At 37.7% G+C, this 18,309-nt stretch overlaps 1 protein-coding gene across 7 annotated transcripts in view; it reads left to right on the forward strand.

Annotated features, from left to right (window-relative positions):
- The window catches only part of SUCO (SUN domain containing ossification factor), a 93,673-nt gene that overhangs the window by 18,972 nt on the left and 56,392 nt on the right, over positions 1-18,309 (forward strand). For 5 of the 7 annotated variants that reach the window (XM_045298008.1, XM_045298003.1, XM_045298005.1 and 2 more), the window contains exons 2-3: positions 14,244-14,352; positions 16,817-16,927. In XM_045298008.1, the coding sequence (XP_045153943.1) occupies positions 14,244-14,352; positions 16,817-16,927 (220 nt within the window). The remainder of the gene's footprint in view (positions 1-14,243; positions 14,353-16,816; positions 16,928-18,309) is intronic. The other 2 variants (XM_045298006.1, XM_045298007.1) reach the window with 1 other exon arrangement.

Below are 18,309 nucleotides of genomic sequence, written 5' to 3' on the forward strand. Positions count from 1 at the left end.
TTTGTCTTCAGCAATCGTGTTGGGAAGGTGAGCATCATGGAATGCCAGTTTAATAGAACAAAGTATTCTTGCATTGAGGGAGTACTAGAGTGGAGGCCCAATGTTCATCTGCTGGTCAGTGGTCAGAAAGAATCTATGTGGGGACTCCAACATGGATTTAGGGCTCCCACTGCAAACTGTAGCTTTCTGCAAACCTAGTGCTCAGAATTTAAGTTCTAATAAGAGGTACAGAAAATGTTAACAGACTCACCCAAGTTTTCATAGCTAGTAACAGAGTGAGAATTAGAACTTCAAAAAGGGTGGGTTCTGTGCCTGGGCTCTTAGGCAGTATGCTATATTGCCAGTAGAGAGCTAGATGGCCTCTGGCAGGTGTCCTTACATTTTTTTCTGTCTCAGTTTTCTCATTAGAAAACTGGGTGGCAGATTGATTTAGCAAGGGATGGACACGAGAATTGCTCACAAAGCTTTTAACAAACTCACATGCCCAAGACTCTTACCCTGGATGGAGATTCTGTCTAGATTTAGGATTTGCTGCTGTTAATGTCAGTTAGCACTACTGGATTAGATGAACTGTTGATATTTTCATACCTTTGTGTGTTGAATTAACTAAATAGTTTTAGCATTCAAAGATACTTGGTTTGACCACTTACAAGCTATTTAAAAAACTGAGTTATGGAATATGCGCTTAAATAGGGGGGAAAAATAAGCTCCTTGTCAGGGAAGACTTTAGCTTAAAACAGTTTAAGACAGAAAATGGCATGCATGGTTCATAAACTTTGATGGAAAGCGGGTGCCTTATGAACTCAAATAAGGTGTACTGGTGCTGCTAATATTGTTAATGGCCTTTGTATGCTTGTGTGTGTAATGGACAGTGTATTTTTGTGTAATGGACAGTTAATTGTCAAAAGAGAAAGAGTTGTAAGTAAATGTGGTGAAATGTTAATATGGGTGATATTCTTGATAAACCCCATTAGAAAAATACATTTTTGGAGGTATGTTGGGTTTTGCAAACTAGACTGAGGAATGAGACAGCAAAGACCCAGCAACAAGTGACATGGCCAAAGTGGTGTTTTGAGAATGTGATTTGAATGTCATTATGCTAGCTATTTGTAAGAGGAATCCATATTAAACAAGAAGTAATTGGAGGGACTGAGGTATATACTAACAAGGTACTCTAAACTTGGCAATAGAAGTGAAGATGCGTCAATGTGTACTGCAGAGATATTGAGGAAGTCCATATTCAAGTTTCATTGCTACATGCCTTAAAACCAAATCAAACTCATTGCCATCAAGTCAATGCTGACTCATAGCGACCCTCTCTGTGAGTTTTCAGCACTAACTGTTCTAGGGAGTAGAAAGCCCAGGTTTCTCCTGAGGAGTTGCTGGTGGTTTTGAACTGCCAACTGTGTGGATCTCAGGCCAATGAGTAACCAGTACCACCAGGGTTCCTTTGGATTCAAAAGAACTAGGATTTTAATTTGTCTCTAACTGGCAACACCCACTTTCTGTCATTTAGGAAAAAGAGCGATTAGAATAGATATCAATGCAAGAGCCTTCTATGTGTTATATGTCCTATGCAGGATTTTTGTGGACAAAGTAGCTGCTTTCCTGGAGCTTATAGTGGTGGAGAGAATAATTTCTAGAGTCTAAAATTATGAACCTGGGAAATACAGTTCAGAGAGAAAAGTTGAGGGGTTTTGAGTAGAGCCGCAGAGTGAGATACTGTATATGTGAGCACTTACAATATGCACTTGTTACAGCTAAAATTTGGTCTGCATTTGTTCTCATAGAGGGGAATCATTTTTTTTAGAACAAATTTTGACTGAATGTGGAGTTTCTCCAGATAACTTAGAAGTAAAGAAAGGTGTCAAAGTAAACCTCTGAAGGGAAGGGAGAAACTGGTTTAGGAGCAAAAGATGGAAAACATTTTGTGATTCTTTGAAAGCTCAACAATATCAAATGTCTCAGTTAAAGACTGGAAAGCTAGGAAACGGAGAAAAAGACCTAGTTTTGAAAAGAGGGAAGTGATGGATAAGATTTGGGGAGTAGAAATGGAAGACATTTGGAGAACTTAGCTGGCAATTTCTTGCTTGTTTGGCAGCCAGAGTAGAAGAGTATTGGATTAAAAAAAGAAAGAAAAAAACAAAACAAACAAAACTAATGGTTTGAGCAGCCTCACATTTGTTTCAACGCATACTTTACTGTTGTAGTAGATTTCTAGTCTTGCTAAACACTTCCCTTTATTTCTGTCCCTTCCTAAAACATGTTCCTTTTAACCCAAGGATAACATTTTAAACTCTAATATAAAAGGTCTTTTAAAGCCAGGCCCAAACCTACTTATGCAACTTTATCTTCCACTGTTCCCTGTGTAGACTTTCAAGTGAATTATGGTGAATCTTTTAGCCTGTTAATTTATTTGGGGTCTGTCCATGTAGTTTCAAATTGTGTGTGGCGATAACTATGGGACAATGGTGGTTAAATGATAGAATTCTTGCCTTCTAAGCAGGAGACCTGGGTTTGACTTCTGGCCAGTGCTCCTCATGTACAGCCACTGTGTGTGTTTCTCTTAGTGTGTGGACTTGGTATTTCTGTGATGTTGAGCAAGTTTTAGGAGAGTTTCCAGATTAAATGGAACAGGAATAAAAGCTTGGTGAGCTACTTCTGAAAATCTGCTAAGTGAAACTGTACTGATTACAGTTGCCCTTTATACAGCCAATTGTGGGGGTGGTTCAGGACCTGGCAGCATTTGTATGTAGGTTGGGAGGTAGATGGGGGAAGGTTTGCTGTATAAGTTAGTGGCCAACTCAATGGCATCTAACAAGAAGGTTTGTAAGCCAAATATACTTTCATTTTTCTTACCACCAGGTTTAAAACATGCTCTATTAAGGTCAGCCAAGCAAAACTGGAACAAACCCAGATTTGTAAAACATGAGTGTACTAGAACGATGTCCAAAGTGGAAAATATGGGTGGATGCACTGTTATGAAATCTCCCTCTTAGGAACACCAGAGTAGTGTTAGGTGCCATGGAGTCCACTTCATCTCATAGTGACCTATGCACAACAAAATGAAACACTGCCTGGTCGCCTGAGCCCATTGCTGCAGCCACTGTGACAATCCATCTTCTTGAGGGCCTTCGTTTCACTTTCGATCCGCTTTACCAAGTATGCTGTCCTTTTTCAGGGGCCTATTTTTTGTGGCAGCATGTCCAAAGTAAGTAAGACGAAGCCCTGCCATCCTTGCCTGCCTCTAAGGAGCACCCTGGGCATACTTCTTCCAATCCAGATCAGTTTACCTTTTTGGAATGAATCCATGACACTTTTAATATTTCTCTCCAGTGCGACCACAATTCAAATGCATAGATTCATCTTTGGTCTTTATTCAATGTCCAACTTTCACATGCATATGAGGCAATTGAAAATAACATGGCTCCATGCCAGTATGCTGCCCACAAGGCTTGGTGTTCCTGATGGAGCAGTGAACTAACAGAGGACAACGGGGCCCGGCCCAAGCTGATGTTGATCCAACCCCAGAAGAATGTAATGCAGAGGACAGCACTGAAGATATAGCCCAGGAGTGTGGCGACCACACTGGTGTGAACTAAGGGAAAGAGAGAAAGACAGCGACCTAGGCTGAGACTGGGACTGGGGACTACATCCCTGCTTGGAACAGCCAATGCACAGAGAGGACCTTAGGGCTGGCCCCACCACGAAGTTTTCTCACTGACCCATAGTGTTATGGGAAGACAGCACTGGAGACACTGTACGGAGTTTGCCCGTGCTGCCCCATGCACAGTGAGGTGAAACACGAAGGGAGTGCAAGGGGAGCAAAGTTACCAAGTCCCCGAGGAATCCTGAAAATAGATTCCTGACTTGGGGGACAGGGTTTGGTACCTCAATAGACCTGATTGGAAAATACTCATTAATGGTCAGCAGGCAGACCTAGAACTATCTAACTTTTTTTTGGTCCTCTTTCGCTCTGTGTCTATCTATATAAGATCGGCAGGGCAAACAATCCTGAGGAGAAAACAACACGGCTAGTGGCCCTTGGGAAACATAAGAGATGATAGTATGGGGAGGGGGAGCCCACAAACTCAGCGATGAGGGAACAACAAGAGATCTAAAAATGATGGGGAGGAGGCCTGGTGGGATTTTATGAAGTGCAGTGTATTCAAGAGGAATTTCTGAGAGTCGAGTGGAGGGTGAGCAGGATAGTGGGACAAGAGGAAGGTGAAAGGAAATAGAGGAAACAAGTAGGAAACAAAAGCTATTTATTGAGGTATAGCTATAGGCATGAATATATGTGAATATATTAATTTCTAACAAAAGGGATAGAGGCCAATGTACATATATGCTAAAGTATTAAGATAGTAGACGGATTTTGGGCCTCTGCTCATGGCTTCCTTAAACACAAGAACACTTTGCTCTAATAACCTGGCATTCTTTGATACTGCATCTTCCCCACACAATCACTGAAGACAAAATGGGTGCATAAGCAAATGTGATGAAGAAAGTGGATGGTGCCTGGCTATCAAAAGATATAGCATCTAGGGTCTTACAGACTTGAAGTTAAACCAGCGGCCGTCTAGCAGAGAAGCAAATAAGCTTACGTGGAAGAAGCACACCAGCCTGTGTGATCATGGTGTCGATGTAATCAGGTATCAAAAGATCCCAAACAAACATATTGATATCAATGAGGGAAGTTGGAGTGGAGACCCAAAACCGATTTGTAGACAATTGGAAATACCCCCACAGAAGGGTTATAAGGAAGAGACGATTCAACCAGGGTGCAGTATAGCACCGACGAAACACACATCATTCCTCTGGTTCCTGACTGTTTCCTCCCCGTCCCACTACCATGACCCAGTTCTATGTACACATAGCTACCAGCTACTCCATGGGAGAAAGATGGGGCTTTCTACTCCCGTAAAGATTTGCAGCCTTGGAAACTCACAGAGGCAGTTCTACCCTGTCCTACAGGGTCACAATGTGTCAGTGTTGACCCAGTGGCAGTGAGTATGTTTTTTTGAGTTTGAGTCAGGCGCATTCTCGTTTTCAAAGTAACATCCTTTCTTCTCAGTACTCTAAAGAGGTCTTGTGCAGCAGATTTACCTAATGGACCATGTCTTGTGATTGCTTGAGTACTGCTTCCATGAGCATTGATTGAGGATCCAAGCAAGAAAAAAAAATTGATAACTTCAACCATTTTTCATGTATTGTAATGTTGCCCCATGATGTTCTTTACAGTGAGTTGTAATCCATACTGAAGGCTGAAATCTTAATCCTTACCAGCAAGTGTTTCCAATTCCTCCTTAATTTCAGCAAGCAGGGTTGTGTCCTCTGCATAATACAGCTTCTCTAATAATTTTCTCAGCATACAGATTGAATAAGTATGGTGAGATGATTCAACCCTGATGCACACTTACCCTGAATTTAAAGCAGGCAATATTCCTTTGTTCTGTTGGAATAACTGCCCCTTGATCCATGTACAAGTTCCAGGTGAGCACAATGAAGTGTTGGAATTCCTTTTCTTCTCAAGGTTATCCATAGTTTGTTGTGATCCACAAAGTCGAATGCCTTGGCATGGTTATTAAAATGCAAAAAAACTATCTTTTTGGTATTTTCAACTTTGAGCCAAGATCTGTCTGACATCAGCAAGGAATCCCTTGTTCTATGTGTTTTTCTAAATCCGTTGTCTTCTGAATCTTCTGATATGGCTGGATTCAGAAGAGGCATTGCATAGCAACAACATAATTTGATCAGAGCTTACAACAGCAGTACCCCACTGAGTTAGTTAAGGTTCATTGTGCCAACCTGGCCAGTAAACACATGTGGGATTAATTGAAGGGCAGAGAGAGAAATGGCTTGGTGAACCTCACTTTTCTAGTTCTCGAGTCTCTTGGACCAGGGTGCAGCTGCCTTAGCCAGTTCCCTGCTTCAGCTGGCAAGGCTGACTTCCTGCGAAACATCCCTGAGGAGAAGCCACATGGTCCTACCCTGACACAGCCCTTGCCAGCGCTGAGATGCTTATATGTTCACTGATTCAGCTTTCCTTCCGCAGTCAGTGTCATTGTGTGTGTTTTGTGAGATGGAGGAGGGCTTTGTAGATTGGTGTCGGATATATGGACTAATGTTGGACTTATGGGCTTGGATAGCACTGTGTTGGGATGCTTTCTTAATGTACATTCACCCTTTATATAAAACTCTCATATACACATGAGTTTATGTGCATTTGTTTCTCTAGTCTACCCAGGCTAACACACCCACTCAAAGATGGTGACCAACAGCACAGTTTTGAATGTTTATTGCTTTTTCCACAGTCTTAGCAATAATTTCAGGGCTTTGACCCATCTTTCCTATCCCAGTTATCATTGTGAATTCCCACAAATGTGGGTCTGTTTTGGTATCTATGCAGACCATAGAGTCCCAGAAGTAAGCTCTGGAGCATCAGAGCTTTTTGAAGCTAAGCTCCCTAGTTTGACTATGTAACATGGGATTACAGTGAACTGGGATTGATATGATGCAGTAGGTTTAGTTTTTTGGGAACTGGGGCTTGGAGGAGTTGGTTGTTAGCTGCCATAGGGCCAACTCCTTATATGGCAGCCCCCTGCACAGGGAAAGAAGGAAATGCTGTTCACTCGTGTGGTGAGGTGACATTACTTAGTATAGCTTTTCTACTCATATCTTTGTACGTCCCACCAAATGATTGGGTGGGAACATATAAATAGGGCGTGTGAAGCGGTAATAAAGGGGGTTGGTTCGTTTGCCCCATTGCACTGGGTATAAGAGAGCCATTTCAGAAGGAGAGGGAGAAAATCCTGTGACCGTCAACAAAGAGCCACCAAAGGAGCACATGGGAGATCCTATTCTGAAGTAGCAGAGGCACCGAGATCAGGAGATAGAGTAGAGGCATCATGCCAAAGTCATGAAGCTGGGCAGAGGAGTAGCTCGGTGACTGAGGCAAAATGGCAGGCTTCCTGGCCCATAGAACAAGGCTGAGGGAAACATGCCCTCCAGCATGGCTGAAAAGAGTCATTGCAGACATTTTGTAACCTAATAAACCCTTTGTGAGTATTGTCTATGTATGAGTTCTGTGGCCAATACAATGCATTATTGAATGCAGCAGAGAGGAAGAGCTAGGGGAGGGACATTTGGTGTCAGATTAAAGAAGGATGGCTGGTAGAGGCATGTCTGACCTCTGTGGCTAGTGTAGAGTTGGATAGTCCTCCTTTGTGCAGCCAGAGGAGGTCAGAAGTTACCCTCATGTTTATTTCCTCACTGCTTTGATTGAGATTTCTCCCTTTGCGTGATACGTTGATTGACTCAAATTAATTGTCAGTGGTCTATTCCAGTTTTTCCTTTTCTTGTGTCAGTTTTTTCCCCCTGAGAATGTATCTACTTTTAAGCGTTCAGATATATTTACAAATGTAGGTCATATTTTATCATTTTAAAATGGTTATTTCTATAACTATTTTATCTTTTTAGTGTACATTATGTTCTTCCATTGATCAGTTTTGCTGATTTGTCTCTAATAATATATTAATCAAAGAACCGACTTTCAGTGTTCTGAATCTTTGCAGGGTTCTTGTGCATCTATTTCAGAGACTTCTGTTCTTTTGTGTGTATGTGTAAGTACTGCGCGCTCACCGATTGCGCCACCGGAGTTCCTGCTTTCTTCTTTTTTTACAGTGAGATTTCTGCTCTTACGTCCGCCTTTGTTTCTTTGGATTTACTTGGTCTTTGATCATTTTGAGTTGAAAACTTGACTGTTTTGTTTTGTCTCTGTCTTTGAATGTTTTCAAACGCATCCGTTTTCTGCTTTTGTCCCATCATATCCTATCAATTTTGAGATATATTCTTCAGTTCTAAATATCTCATCATAATGTTCCTTATTATTTTCTCTTTAACTGAAGGGTTATTTAGTTACATAATTTTTTGTTTTCAGGCTTAAGGTGGCTTCAGCTATCTTTGTTATTTGAAGTTTTGTTGCAGTGTGGTTTGAAAGGACAATCTTGTTAGGTCTTAACACTGAAATTTGAGGCTTATTTTCAGACTTTGAGAATTTCATATTTGGAAGTTTTCCCTTGTGTGCTTGAAAACAATGTTAATGTACATTAAAGGTAGACTTTCTATGTATTTGATTGGGCTTGTTTCTTATGCACACCACAAATACCATGTTAATGTATTATTTTGTGATAGGTAAAGTGGTTCCATTGCATATGGGGTTGCCATGAGTGGGGATTGATTAGCAGCAGTTAACAATTTAAAATAAGTAGTTATAATGTTTGACTATTCTATTTTCTCATGTAGTCTTGTCAGTGATTATTCTGGGTTTTTTTGAAGTGCTATTGTTAGGTGCATATATACTCATAATCCTATTTCTTTTTATCAAAGATAAAAAATGCCTTTGTGACCTACTGTTTTCCATCCTAAATTTGATTCTTCCTGCTGCATTCAACTTGCTACTTCAAAAAAAATCTATATATTATATTTTACTATTGTTGCTAGGTGCCATCAAGTTGATTTCAGATGATAATGACTTCATGTGATAGAACTGCCCCATAAAGTTATACAACCTTGGTAACACTGTAAAGAGTTGCTGTGAGTTGGAATTGAAATATTTCAATAAGCTAATGAAGCACTGGGAGCATTCAATGGTCCATGCCAAGACAACTACCTGGCCAACTGGCTAGAAGAGAGCTGTATTTGTACCCATTCTAAAGAAAGGCGACCCAACAGAATGTGCAAATTGTAGAACATTACCTGCAAGGAAAATTTTGCTGAAGATTATGTAACAGTGGTTGCTGCAGTACATTGACAAGGAGCTGCCAGAAATTCAGGCTGGATTCAAAGAGGATGTGGAATAAGGGATATCATTGCTAATGTCAGGTGGGTCTTGGCTGAAATCAATACTAGAAAGATTGTGCTTTCAATCAATCAATCCATCCATCTATCCTTGTGCTTCATTGACTATGCCAAAGCATTCACCTGTGTGCATCATAACAAACTACAGATAGTGTGGGAGGAATGGGAATTCCAGAACACTTCTTTGTGCTCATGTGGAACCTGTACATGGATCAAGAAGCAGTTGTGAGAATAGAGCAAGGGGAAACTGCATAGTTGGAAATCAGGAAAGGTCTGTGTCAGGGTTCTATCTCTGGACCATACTTACTCAACCTGTATCCTGAGCAAGTAATCAGAGAAGCTGGCTTATATGAAGAAGCATATGACATCAGATTTGGAGGAAGGCTTATTAACAGCCTGTGTTAGGCAGATGGCACAACTTAACTTGCTGAACGTGAGGAGGACTTGAAGCACTTACTGATGAAGATGAAAGATTCCAACTTTCATTATGGATTAATAAAAGGAAAGCCAAAATCCTCACATCTGAACCCATAAATAACATAATAAACAGAAAAGGTTGACATTGTCAAGGAGTTCATCTTGCTTGTATCCACAATCAATACCCAAGGAAGCAGTCCAGAGATCAAATGATGCAATGCATTGAGTAAATCTACACAAGACCCCTTTAAAGTGTTAAAAAACGAAGTCTGTGGCGCACCTGTCCCAAGCCATGGTATTTTCAGTTGCCTCATATGAATGTGAAAGTTGGACATTAAATAAGGAAGACTTTCAAAGAAGAATTGATGAATTTAAATTACGGTGTTGGCAAAGAATATTGAAAGTGGACTACCAAAACAATCAACACATTTGTCTTGTATACAAGAAGTATAGCCAGAATGCTCTTTAGAAGCAAGGGTAGCAAGATTTCATCTCACATCCTTTGGATATATTATTAGAAACAGACCAGTCCCTGGAAAAGGATATCAGGCTTGGTAAAGTAGAAGGTCAGTGAGAAAAAGAGGAAGGCCCTAAATGAGATGACTTGGCACAGTGGGTGCAACAATGGACTCACACATAGCAAGGATGGTGTAGGACCAGGCATTGTTTCATCTGCTGTACATAGTCACTATGAATTGGAGTAGACTCAGTGGGACCCTCATGGAACAGCTATCCTGCTTCTTAACTGGAGTGTATATTTGATCCTTCTGGGGTCTAAAATTTTTTTTTTAATTAAGGACCTCATTGGTATCAACTCATTTTTGTAGTTGAAGTGGATTTGGGGTTATTTTATTTTGGTGGTTTAAATTTTTTTTTACTATTTTTAGATAGATGCTATTGAGTCAATTCTGACTTACAGCAACATTATGTACAACGGGACAAAATATGGGGAATCTGGAGGTGTAATGGAGAGCCCTGGTGGCGTAGTGGTTACTCAGTGGGCTGCTACTTGCCAGGTCAGCAGCTCCAAACCACTACCCAGGTCTGTGGGAGAAAGACAAGGCTTTCCATGCCTGGAAAGAATTAGTCTCAGAAACTCACAGGGGCAGTTTAATCTGCCCTATAGGGTCGCTATGAATCAGAATTGACTTGATGACAGTAAAAAAATATATACACTTTATGTGCATTTTATGACATCTGTGTACCCATACAAAGGAGCTCAGGTAGACTATTAGTTACTTGTTGAGCTGCTTGATCTCAAGATCTGAAGTTTGAAACCATCAGCTGCTCACTCCTTGGGGGAAAAAAATAACTTTCTACTCCCATAAAAAATTACAGTCTCAGAGACTGACAGGGACAGTTCTACTCAGTCCTCCAGGTTTGACTCAGTGGCAGTGAGTTTGGTTTGGGGTTTGGTAAAACCACCCTATGTGCAGATTTTCCCCATATTTGGTAATACCTTTTCCATCATCAAAAATAACAAGTGTGTTCTATCTAGAAAGCGATTTATCCTCCTCCTTCTACCATCCTTCGTATACATCAAAGAACATTGCTTTCTGTGTATAGGCCTATTCTTGACTTTTTACAATAGAACATATTCTATCCAATATTTGCTCTCTTGTGATTGACTTATTTTATTCAGCATTATAATCTCCAGCATACTATTCCTCATCCATGTTAATGTTTCACAAGCTCCTCGTTATTCTGTTGTTTGTATGTACCACAGGTTGGCCATTCATCCTTAGATGGGTACGTAGGTTGGCTCCATCTTTTTGCCATTGTGAATGATGCAGTAAACATAGGTGTGCATATGGCTGTTTGTGTCACTGCTCTTGGATGTATACCAAAATAGAAATGAAGATGATTCAAAAGTTCATGGAACAATTGCTCTTTAATTCTATTTTTCACAAACTTTTTTTGAGGCACCCTCATATTTCTTGGTTATATATGTAGGAGTGGGATTGCTTAAGGTATTTCTGTTTCTAATTTTTTTGAGGAAGTAGCATGCCATTTTTCATAGCGATTGTACTATTTTATAATCCACCAGTCCCATGTAAGAATTCTAATTGCTCCACAACCTCACTAGCATTCGTTGCATTTTGTTATTTGGATCACTTTCATTTTTGCAGGGGTAAAATTGGTTAATCTAACTTTCCTTCTGTTGTTCATGCACTTTTTGTTGTGTTTTATAGACTATTTATGCTGAGAACGAGGTCCTCTAGTCTTGACCCTGATGCTTTCTTCCAGTTTTTGTAGTTTGTTGGTGCAGTGGGTTAACCCTTGGGCTGCTAACCACAATGCTCTCTGCTCCATGAAGATTTACAGGTTAGAGCAGTTCCCGTGCAGTCTTGTATGCTTTCCGGAAATGTACTTTTTGGGACAGTTCTACCCGAAACTTCCCCTTGCCTCATAAAAATCACTTGGATTAAAAAAAAAAATTACAAGTTAGAGACTGTAAGGAGCAGCTCTACTGTGCCCTGTAGCTCACCGAGTCAACTGATTTGATGGCAGTTGAAATCCTGACGATCATGACCATCTTTTTCTGTACTTGTTGACTGCCTAAATGCCCTCTTTGGTGAAGTGTCTGTTCATGTCTGTTTCCCATTTAGTTTAATTTTTAATTTGTCTCTTTTTGTTGTTGAGTTGTTGAAGTTTTGTATGCATTTAGAGATTAGCTATGATGTTGCCAAAATTGTGTTCCCCAATCTTGAGGTTCATTTTGTACTCTTGGTAAAATCTCTTGAAACTTTATTTAATTATACTTGTATTTAATTTTTATGAGGTCCTCATTAATCTAACATGCCTTGTGTTGTTGGTGCATTTTTAGTTTTGTTTTGTAGATGATTTATGCTGAAAATTAGGTCCCTTAGTTTTGTCCCCAATGCAATCTTCTACAGCTTTATAGTTTTAGGTTTACTGTTTAGGCCTTTGACCCATTTTGAGTTAATTTTTATACACGGTGTGAGGTATGGCTCTTGTTTCATCTTTCTGTATTTGTATATCCATTTTTGCCCACACCATATGTTAAAGACATTGTTTCTTTTCCGTTGAGTAAACTTCAAGAAGATCAACTGTTCTTAGATGTGCAGAGTTTTGAAAGTCTGTCGTTCTAAGAGATTTATTATGAAAAAAAGCCTGCATAGTTTCTTCCTTCCTATTTTCCCACTTATTTGTTTTCAAGGAAATCCATTTAATCTTTTTAGCTTATTAATTTTTTGTCTAAAATAGTTGCTTTAATATAATTTGTGGCATTTAATATCACTTTTGACTGTACTATAGATCAAATTCTAATATGCACTAATGTAGTTCTGTCATAATTTGGGCTGGATTCAATATTTATAACTATGTAAATATATTTATAGCAGAAGAATACCTTAAAAGGTATTCCTTTTCCACTTAGCTATTTTTCTTTGAATTAATATTTGATTTCCTTATTTAATTCTAAATTCTTTGCCAGTTTTGGAAATTTATTTGGGAGACTTTCCAAAGACTCATTATGTATCCTTTTAAGTTTCATCTTCCTGAAGAAGCCTCTTCTGGAATTTATGATTCCTGCCAGTCTAAACAGGTTGCCACCTTTTCTTTGTGCACTGCTCTTTGTCCTACGCTTTCTCTTTCCAGTTACTCATCTCTTCTAACCTCCTTAGTATGTGGTTTTCATTTCTTCCTTTCGTGTACATTTGAATGAATGAAGTGATGTTTACATAAATGAATGTCAAATATTGGCAATCACAAGTAGTTCTTAACAGAACTATTCCTTAACAAAATTTTACCATTTATTTTATTTCTATCGTAAATGGGGAGTTCCTTCATCCAATAACTGGTTTGAGTATGGAAAGTATATGGATCTTTATCTCTTAATTTTAGATCCAGCTACTTAGAAAAATTTTTAATAGTAATCTTTTGATAATTTTACTCTTTCCCCATGTTTGTATTTCCTTTATGTTCTAGTGATAATGATTCTTCTTGTTTTGTTTCAGATATAAATAAAGTTCCTTTTAGGTTTCTTTGATAAACATTATGCCAAAAAACCCTCTCACACTCACCTCCATTGACGCAGTGACAACTCATGGTGGCCCCTTAGGACAGGGTATAATGGTCCCTTGGATTGCTGAGACTGGAACTCTTGACAGTAGTAAAAAGCCCCCTCTTTTGCCAGCGAGGCAGCTGGTGATTTCGAACTGCTGACCTTGCAGTTAGCAGCCTAATGCTGAATCACTATATCAGCAGGGCTCCAGGATAAGTGTTACGCTGTTAAAAGCAAAACAAAACTACTTATAGCTATTTGTATTATTTATTTTAAAATCTTGATGGATGTATTAATTTATCACATACCTTTCATGATTGTGGAGATAATCATGGATCTACAAATATATTGAACCACTTTTGAATATCAGCACAAAACTTTACTTGACCACAGCAGTGGTGTTATTATCCCTCGATATGTACCTAGAGTTCTTTTCTCTTGTACCCGTGCATCTGATTTCATAAGTACTACTGATCTGAAGTTTTCGTTTGCGTCTGTGCTACTTAGTTTTTTATATCTTTGCTATGTACAGTTTGAGAAGCATTTGGAAGCATTAGTTCTTTTCCTTGAAACAGTTTAGTTAGCTGTGTTTAAACTTGGTGACATTTAATATGTTATTGGTATGTGATGCTTTTTGAAGAGATGAACTCTGACAATTTTCTCTATTCCTTCTATGATGATCAGATATTGTTTCTGTGAAAGCTTTTGTTGTGCCTTCATAAAATTCATTATATCTTACTTGGAAGGCTACCACTGCTTATGTTTTCCTTAGGGCATGAAATAAAACACTCTTGGGCTGTGTACATTCAGCTGTTTAATTCCCAAGGGATTACAATAAGAACCAGCTTGCTTATTGCTTCATTCTTAGCCCTTAGTAGGAAAGATGCTGACTTAAATTTTTCATTCTTTTTTTTTTTTTGGTGATGGGTGATTTTAGGCTTCCCAGTTGGCATGTGTGTTGTAAAGAGAGTTCTTCTGCTTCATCATACTACACTCAAGATGACAATTGTGCGCTAGAAAATGAAGATGTGCAATTCCAGAAAAAGGTATTTTAGATAAAGTTGAGAGTATAAGTTGTGTGTCAGATGTCAAAAACACAAAACACTGAATAAATGTAATTTCAAAAGTATTATGCCAAAAAAAGATTTACAGTCATGGAAACCTACAGGGGCAGTTCTACCCTGTCCTATAAGGTCACTATGATATTGAAATAACTATTGCATAATAACAAGTCAAGCTCAGCCACAAGTTATCACATTTTACCTTATCATTTCAGTGCTTTTTAAAGCTTGGGAGGCTCTCTTCACTGGAATTATATATTTAATAAGCTTTTGTATTAAATTTCTTTGCTTGGTAATGACTTGTGCTCAGACTTATAAAATTTACTTCCTAATAAGAGCAGGCAAACAATGAAAAATGAACTCTTGTCACAAAAAAACTGAAAGTTTTATCAACTTTCAAGAATGACATCAACATTCAAAAAGGTTCAGTTGGCAAAAAATTTTGAATGCAGTTTGTAGAACATATCTATAGTTTTAATAAGTAGAATAAAATAAATGTATTCAACACTTGTCAATCCACTATTTGTGAAGTTGGTTACAATTATAAAATATTAATATGATGAATGAAAAATAACTAGAATACAGTATGATGATGCAGTTTTATGATTGCGAGAATGTTAAATCATACACTAATGATTTGTAAAACTCAGAGGAGTCTTTAAAAATTCTTGGAAAGATTCCTTTCTTCCAATTCTGTTTTTCCACACACTTTTTAAAGCTCCCTTACAGACACACCAAAAACAGTAAAACTTAATCTTTTATGTATATAATTCTGCTACATAGTAAAGTTGTATTTATTTTGGGGGGGGAAAGTGGGGTATGTAAATATTATTCCATAAAGTTTGGTGGGAGATTTGTAACTTTCCTTGCTGTAATCTGAGGATTTATTTGGGTAATTATTTAATTCAAATAAATCTGAGGTAGTTTACGTATGAGGTTAAAAAAAAAAAAGTTTAATAAACGTCCATTGTCTTTTAGTTCCTTTTTTCCAAGCACCTTTTGAAGCGCCCCATCTTCTTTATTACTGTTGCTCATATTAGGAATGTTGTAACATCCTGCATACTACAGATGGGTGAGAAACGGTGCCTATTTAGAGAACTGAAAGCTAATGGCTCCCTTTTTAATGTCTTAAATAAAGCATTTCTAAAAAAAAAAAAATCTCATTTTTATAAATGAAAAACAATGGGAAACTAGGATTACTGAGAGAGTCTACGGTCTATACCTGCATGTCTTGTTTTATATAATGAGATGGGGAAATGGAACAGTCTAAAAATAACTGCTTGCTAAGTCAATATTATTTTAAATGAATAAAGGTAGGTATCTGATGTCTCATGGACACCTTTGCATGTCTTTATATCCTTCTTAATGACTGCCTTTTTATTCCATTATATAGATGTATTAAAATTTATTAACCATTTCTATACTGACAAACTCTTGCATTATAGGAATACTATCTTTATGGATGTGTATCAGCACATATTTACATTACTTTTAAGTGCTTGCTTTGGGGGAGTGGTTGTATGTGGACATGATAAATTCCTAGGAGTAGATTATTTAAATATTTTAGTTATGTTAGGGTATAATTCTGGAATGGAACATTTCAAATTTTGAAAACTGTTGGTGCCTATTTCTGCAAAAAGACTATTATTTTACTGTACTTTTACCCACAGTTTATAAGACTTAGATCTAATGTCATCTATAAGAAATTTGAAGAATGTTACAGTTAAGCACTTTTTATTATAGAGGAATACATAGGAGTGCATACTCTTCGAATTTAGTGTATGTTAGAGAGGCTCATATACACCAAGATGAATATGAACCTTGTCTTTTGTAACTTTTATCCAAAGAGACTCTTTAAAGACATAGAGAACTGAGTTGCTAATTTAAAAATGAGTAAGTGCCAAAAGAGAGAGTAAGAGAAATACTATATGGGCATTCATCAGATAATTACTGAAATTTTACTTTGTACCTAACCCACAATTTTGGGTGATAAAAAGTTCAGGGGTTATTGAAAAATCAAATGAGATTTTTTAGTCCATGCATACATTTCAATTTCAGTAGCTAGGAGGGGATGCGAGGAGAGCATGAGTTGAGCTTGGATCGGCAGAGACCACCGTTTGAAACTACTAGCTGCTCTGAGGGAGAATGCTGGGCCTTTATCCTCCCTTGAAGAGTTACAAACTCAGAAAGTCACGGAGCAGTTCTACCCTGTCCCATAGGGTCACTATGGGTTGGCATTAACTCGAGGACAGAGTGTGAGAGGAGGAGAGGGAGGGCCGTGCGTAGAGATAGAAAACAAACATACAAATAAGTAAAAGTAATTACAGTCAAATGCATGCTAATTAATGTTTTTATTTTGTAAAAGGAGATGGTTTTCAATATTGCTTTAGGACGATTTTATGAAGCTATTTTTTTTTTCAGTTAGTCTCCTTTCTTTGTTGCACTATAGGATGAAAGAGAGGGGCCTGTTAATGTTGATTTATCAGAAAAAGTGGGTTCAGATTTACCTATTCCTCAAGAAGAACATAAGTTAAAAGATGACTACATTGTGGATATACAAGTAAGCTATGTTGTTTTGACTTTTGAACACATACTTTTCCAAACTACTTTACAAGATAGAAGCAACACTATTTTGTCACCATACTCTGCTATTGTGAATTTTCCTTTTTGAAGTACCCTGCAGCCAGACTCAAGATTGTTCATGTGCTAATAATATTGGTTATGATAATATTTTACATATATTGGGCCAAGTAAAGTATATTAATTTGAAAATGCAAGATTACAGATATTTGATAATAAATGGGATTATTCTCTTCATAGTAAAAGCTTGAATATAAGTCCTCACTAATTCTCATTAATTCCAGATTTTATAAAAGATATTAAAAACGAGGTTATATTCTGTAAGCTGACCAGGGAGTCCCTGTGTTGTGCATAGGGTTAATATGCTCAGCTCCTAATGGAAGATTAGAACTTTGAGAGCCCCAGGTGTGCCTCAGAAGAGAAGCTTGGTGATCTGTTTCCAAAAAACTCAGCCATAGAAAATCGTCTGGAGCACAGTCCTACTCTGTCATGCACGGGCTACCATGCGTTGGACACAAGACAACAGCAACTAGTTTTAAACGGACTGACTGGAATGTTGATATATCTGGAATTAAATATTAGGAAAGCATTACATATTAGGAAAAGCTGAAGGAACGATGAATATTTGATTTACAGAGAAAACGATTATAAGAAAGACTAGTTATCTCAATGATTAAAAAAAAAACAAATTCCAGCTCAAAATATTTTTGTTTTATTCAGCCAGTTATTTTATAGCTTATAGTTATCTAAAGAGATACAGCAAGATTTCTTTTATTAATTTCTAGTGGACATTTGTCAGTGTATGAGTCAGTAACAATGGTCTCTACAATCCCTCCAGTTAGATGAGGTGCTTGAAGAGCCATGCCATCATCCATTTTCTAGAGTTACTTTTTATCATGATATACTCTTGTTCAAATGCTTTGAAGTAGCAAATGTATTTTATTAAGCCTGTACTGTTTAGTAGTAATATATGTCCATTGAGCACTTAAATTGAAATTTGCTATAAGTATACAATATTCATCAGGTTTTAAAGACAGTAAAAAATTTCTGTGAAATAATAACTCATTTATTTTTATATTGATTATAATATAATATTTTATATATATTGAGCCAAGTAAAATATATTATTAAAGTTTTGCTTCTTAAAATTATTAAACAAAAAAAATTACTAAACAATTTGGCTCAGTGGGTATATCGGACAGTCTGTTACAGACTGAAATACTGCCTTAATCCTTCTCCCAAAGTCTCTACCATAAAAATGCAAACTACTTTTTGTGTTGTTTTGTTTTAATAGTTTCTTAAAAATCATTTTATTGGGGGCTCATACAACTTATCACAATCCATACATCCATCCATTGTGTC

This window comes from Echinops telfairi, unplaced genomic scaffold (genome assembly GCF_000313985.2).
Source record: "Echinops telfairi isolate 266 unplaced genomic scaffold, ASM31398v2 ScPeMD7_7424;HRSCAF=8462, whole genome shotgun sequence".
Taxonomy (NCBI): Eukaryota; Metazoa; Chordata; class Mammalia; order Afrosoricida; family Tenrecidae; genus Echinops; species Echinops telfairi.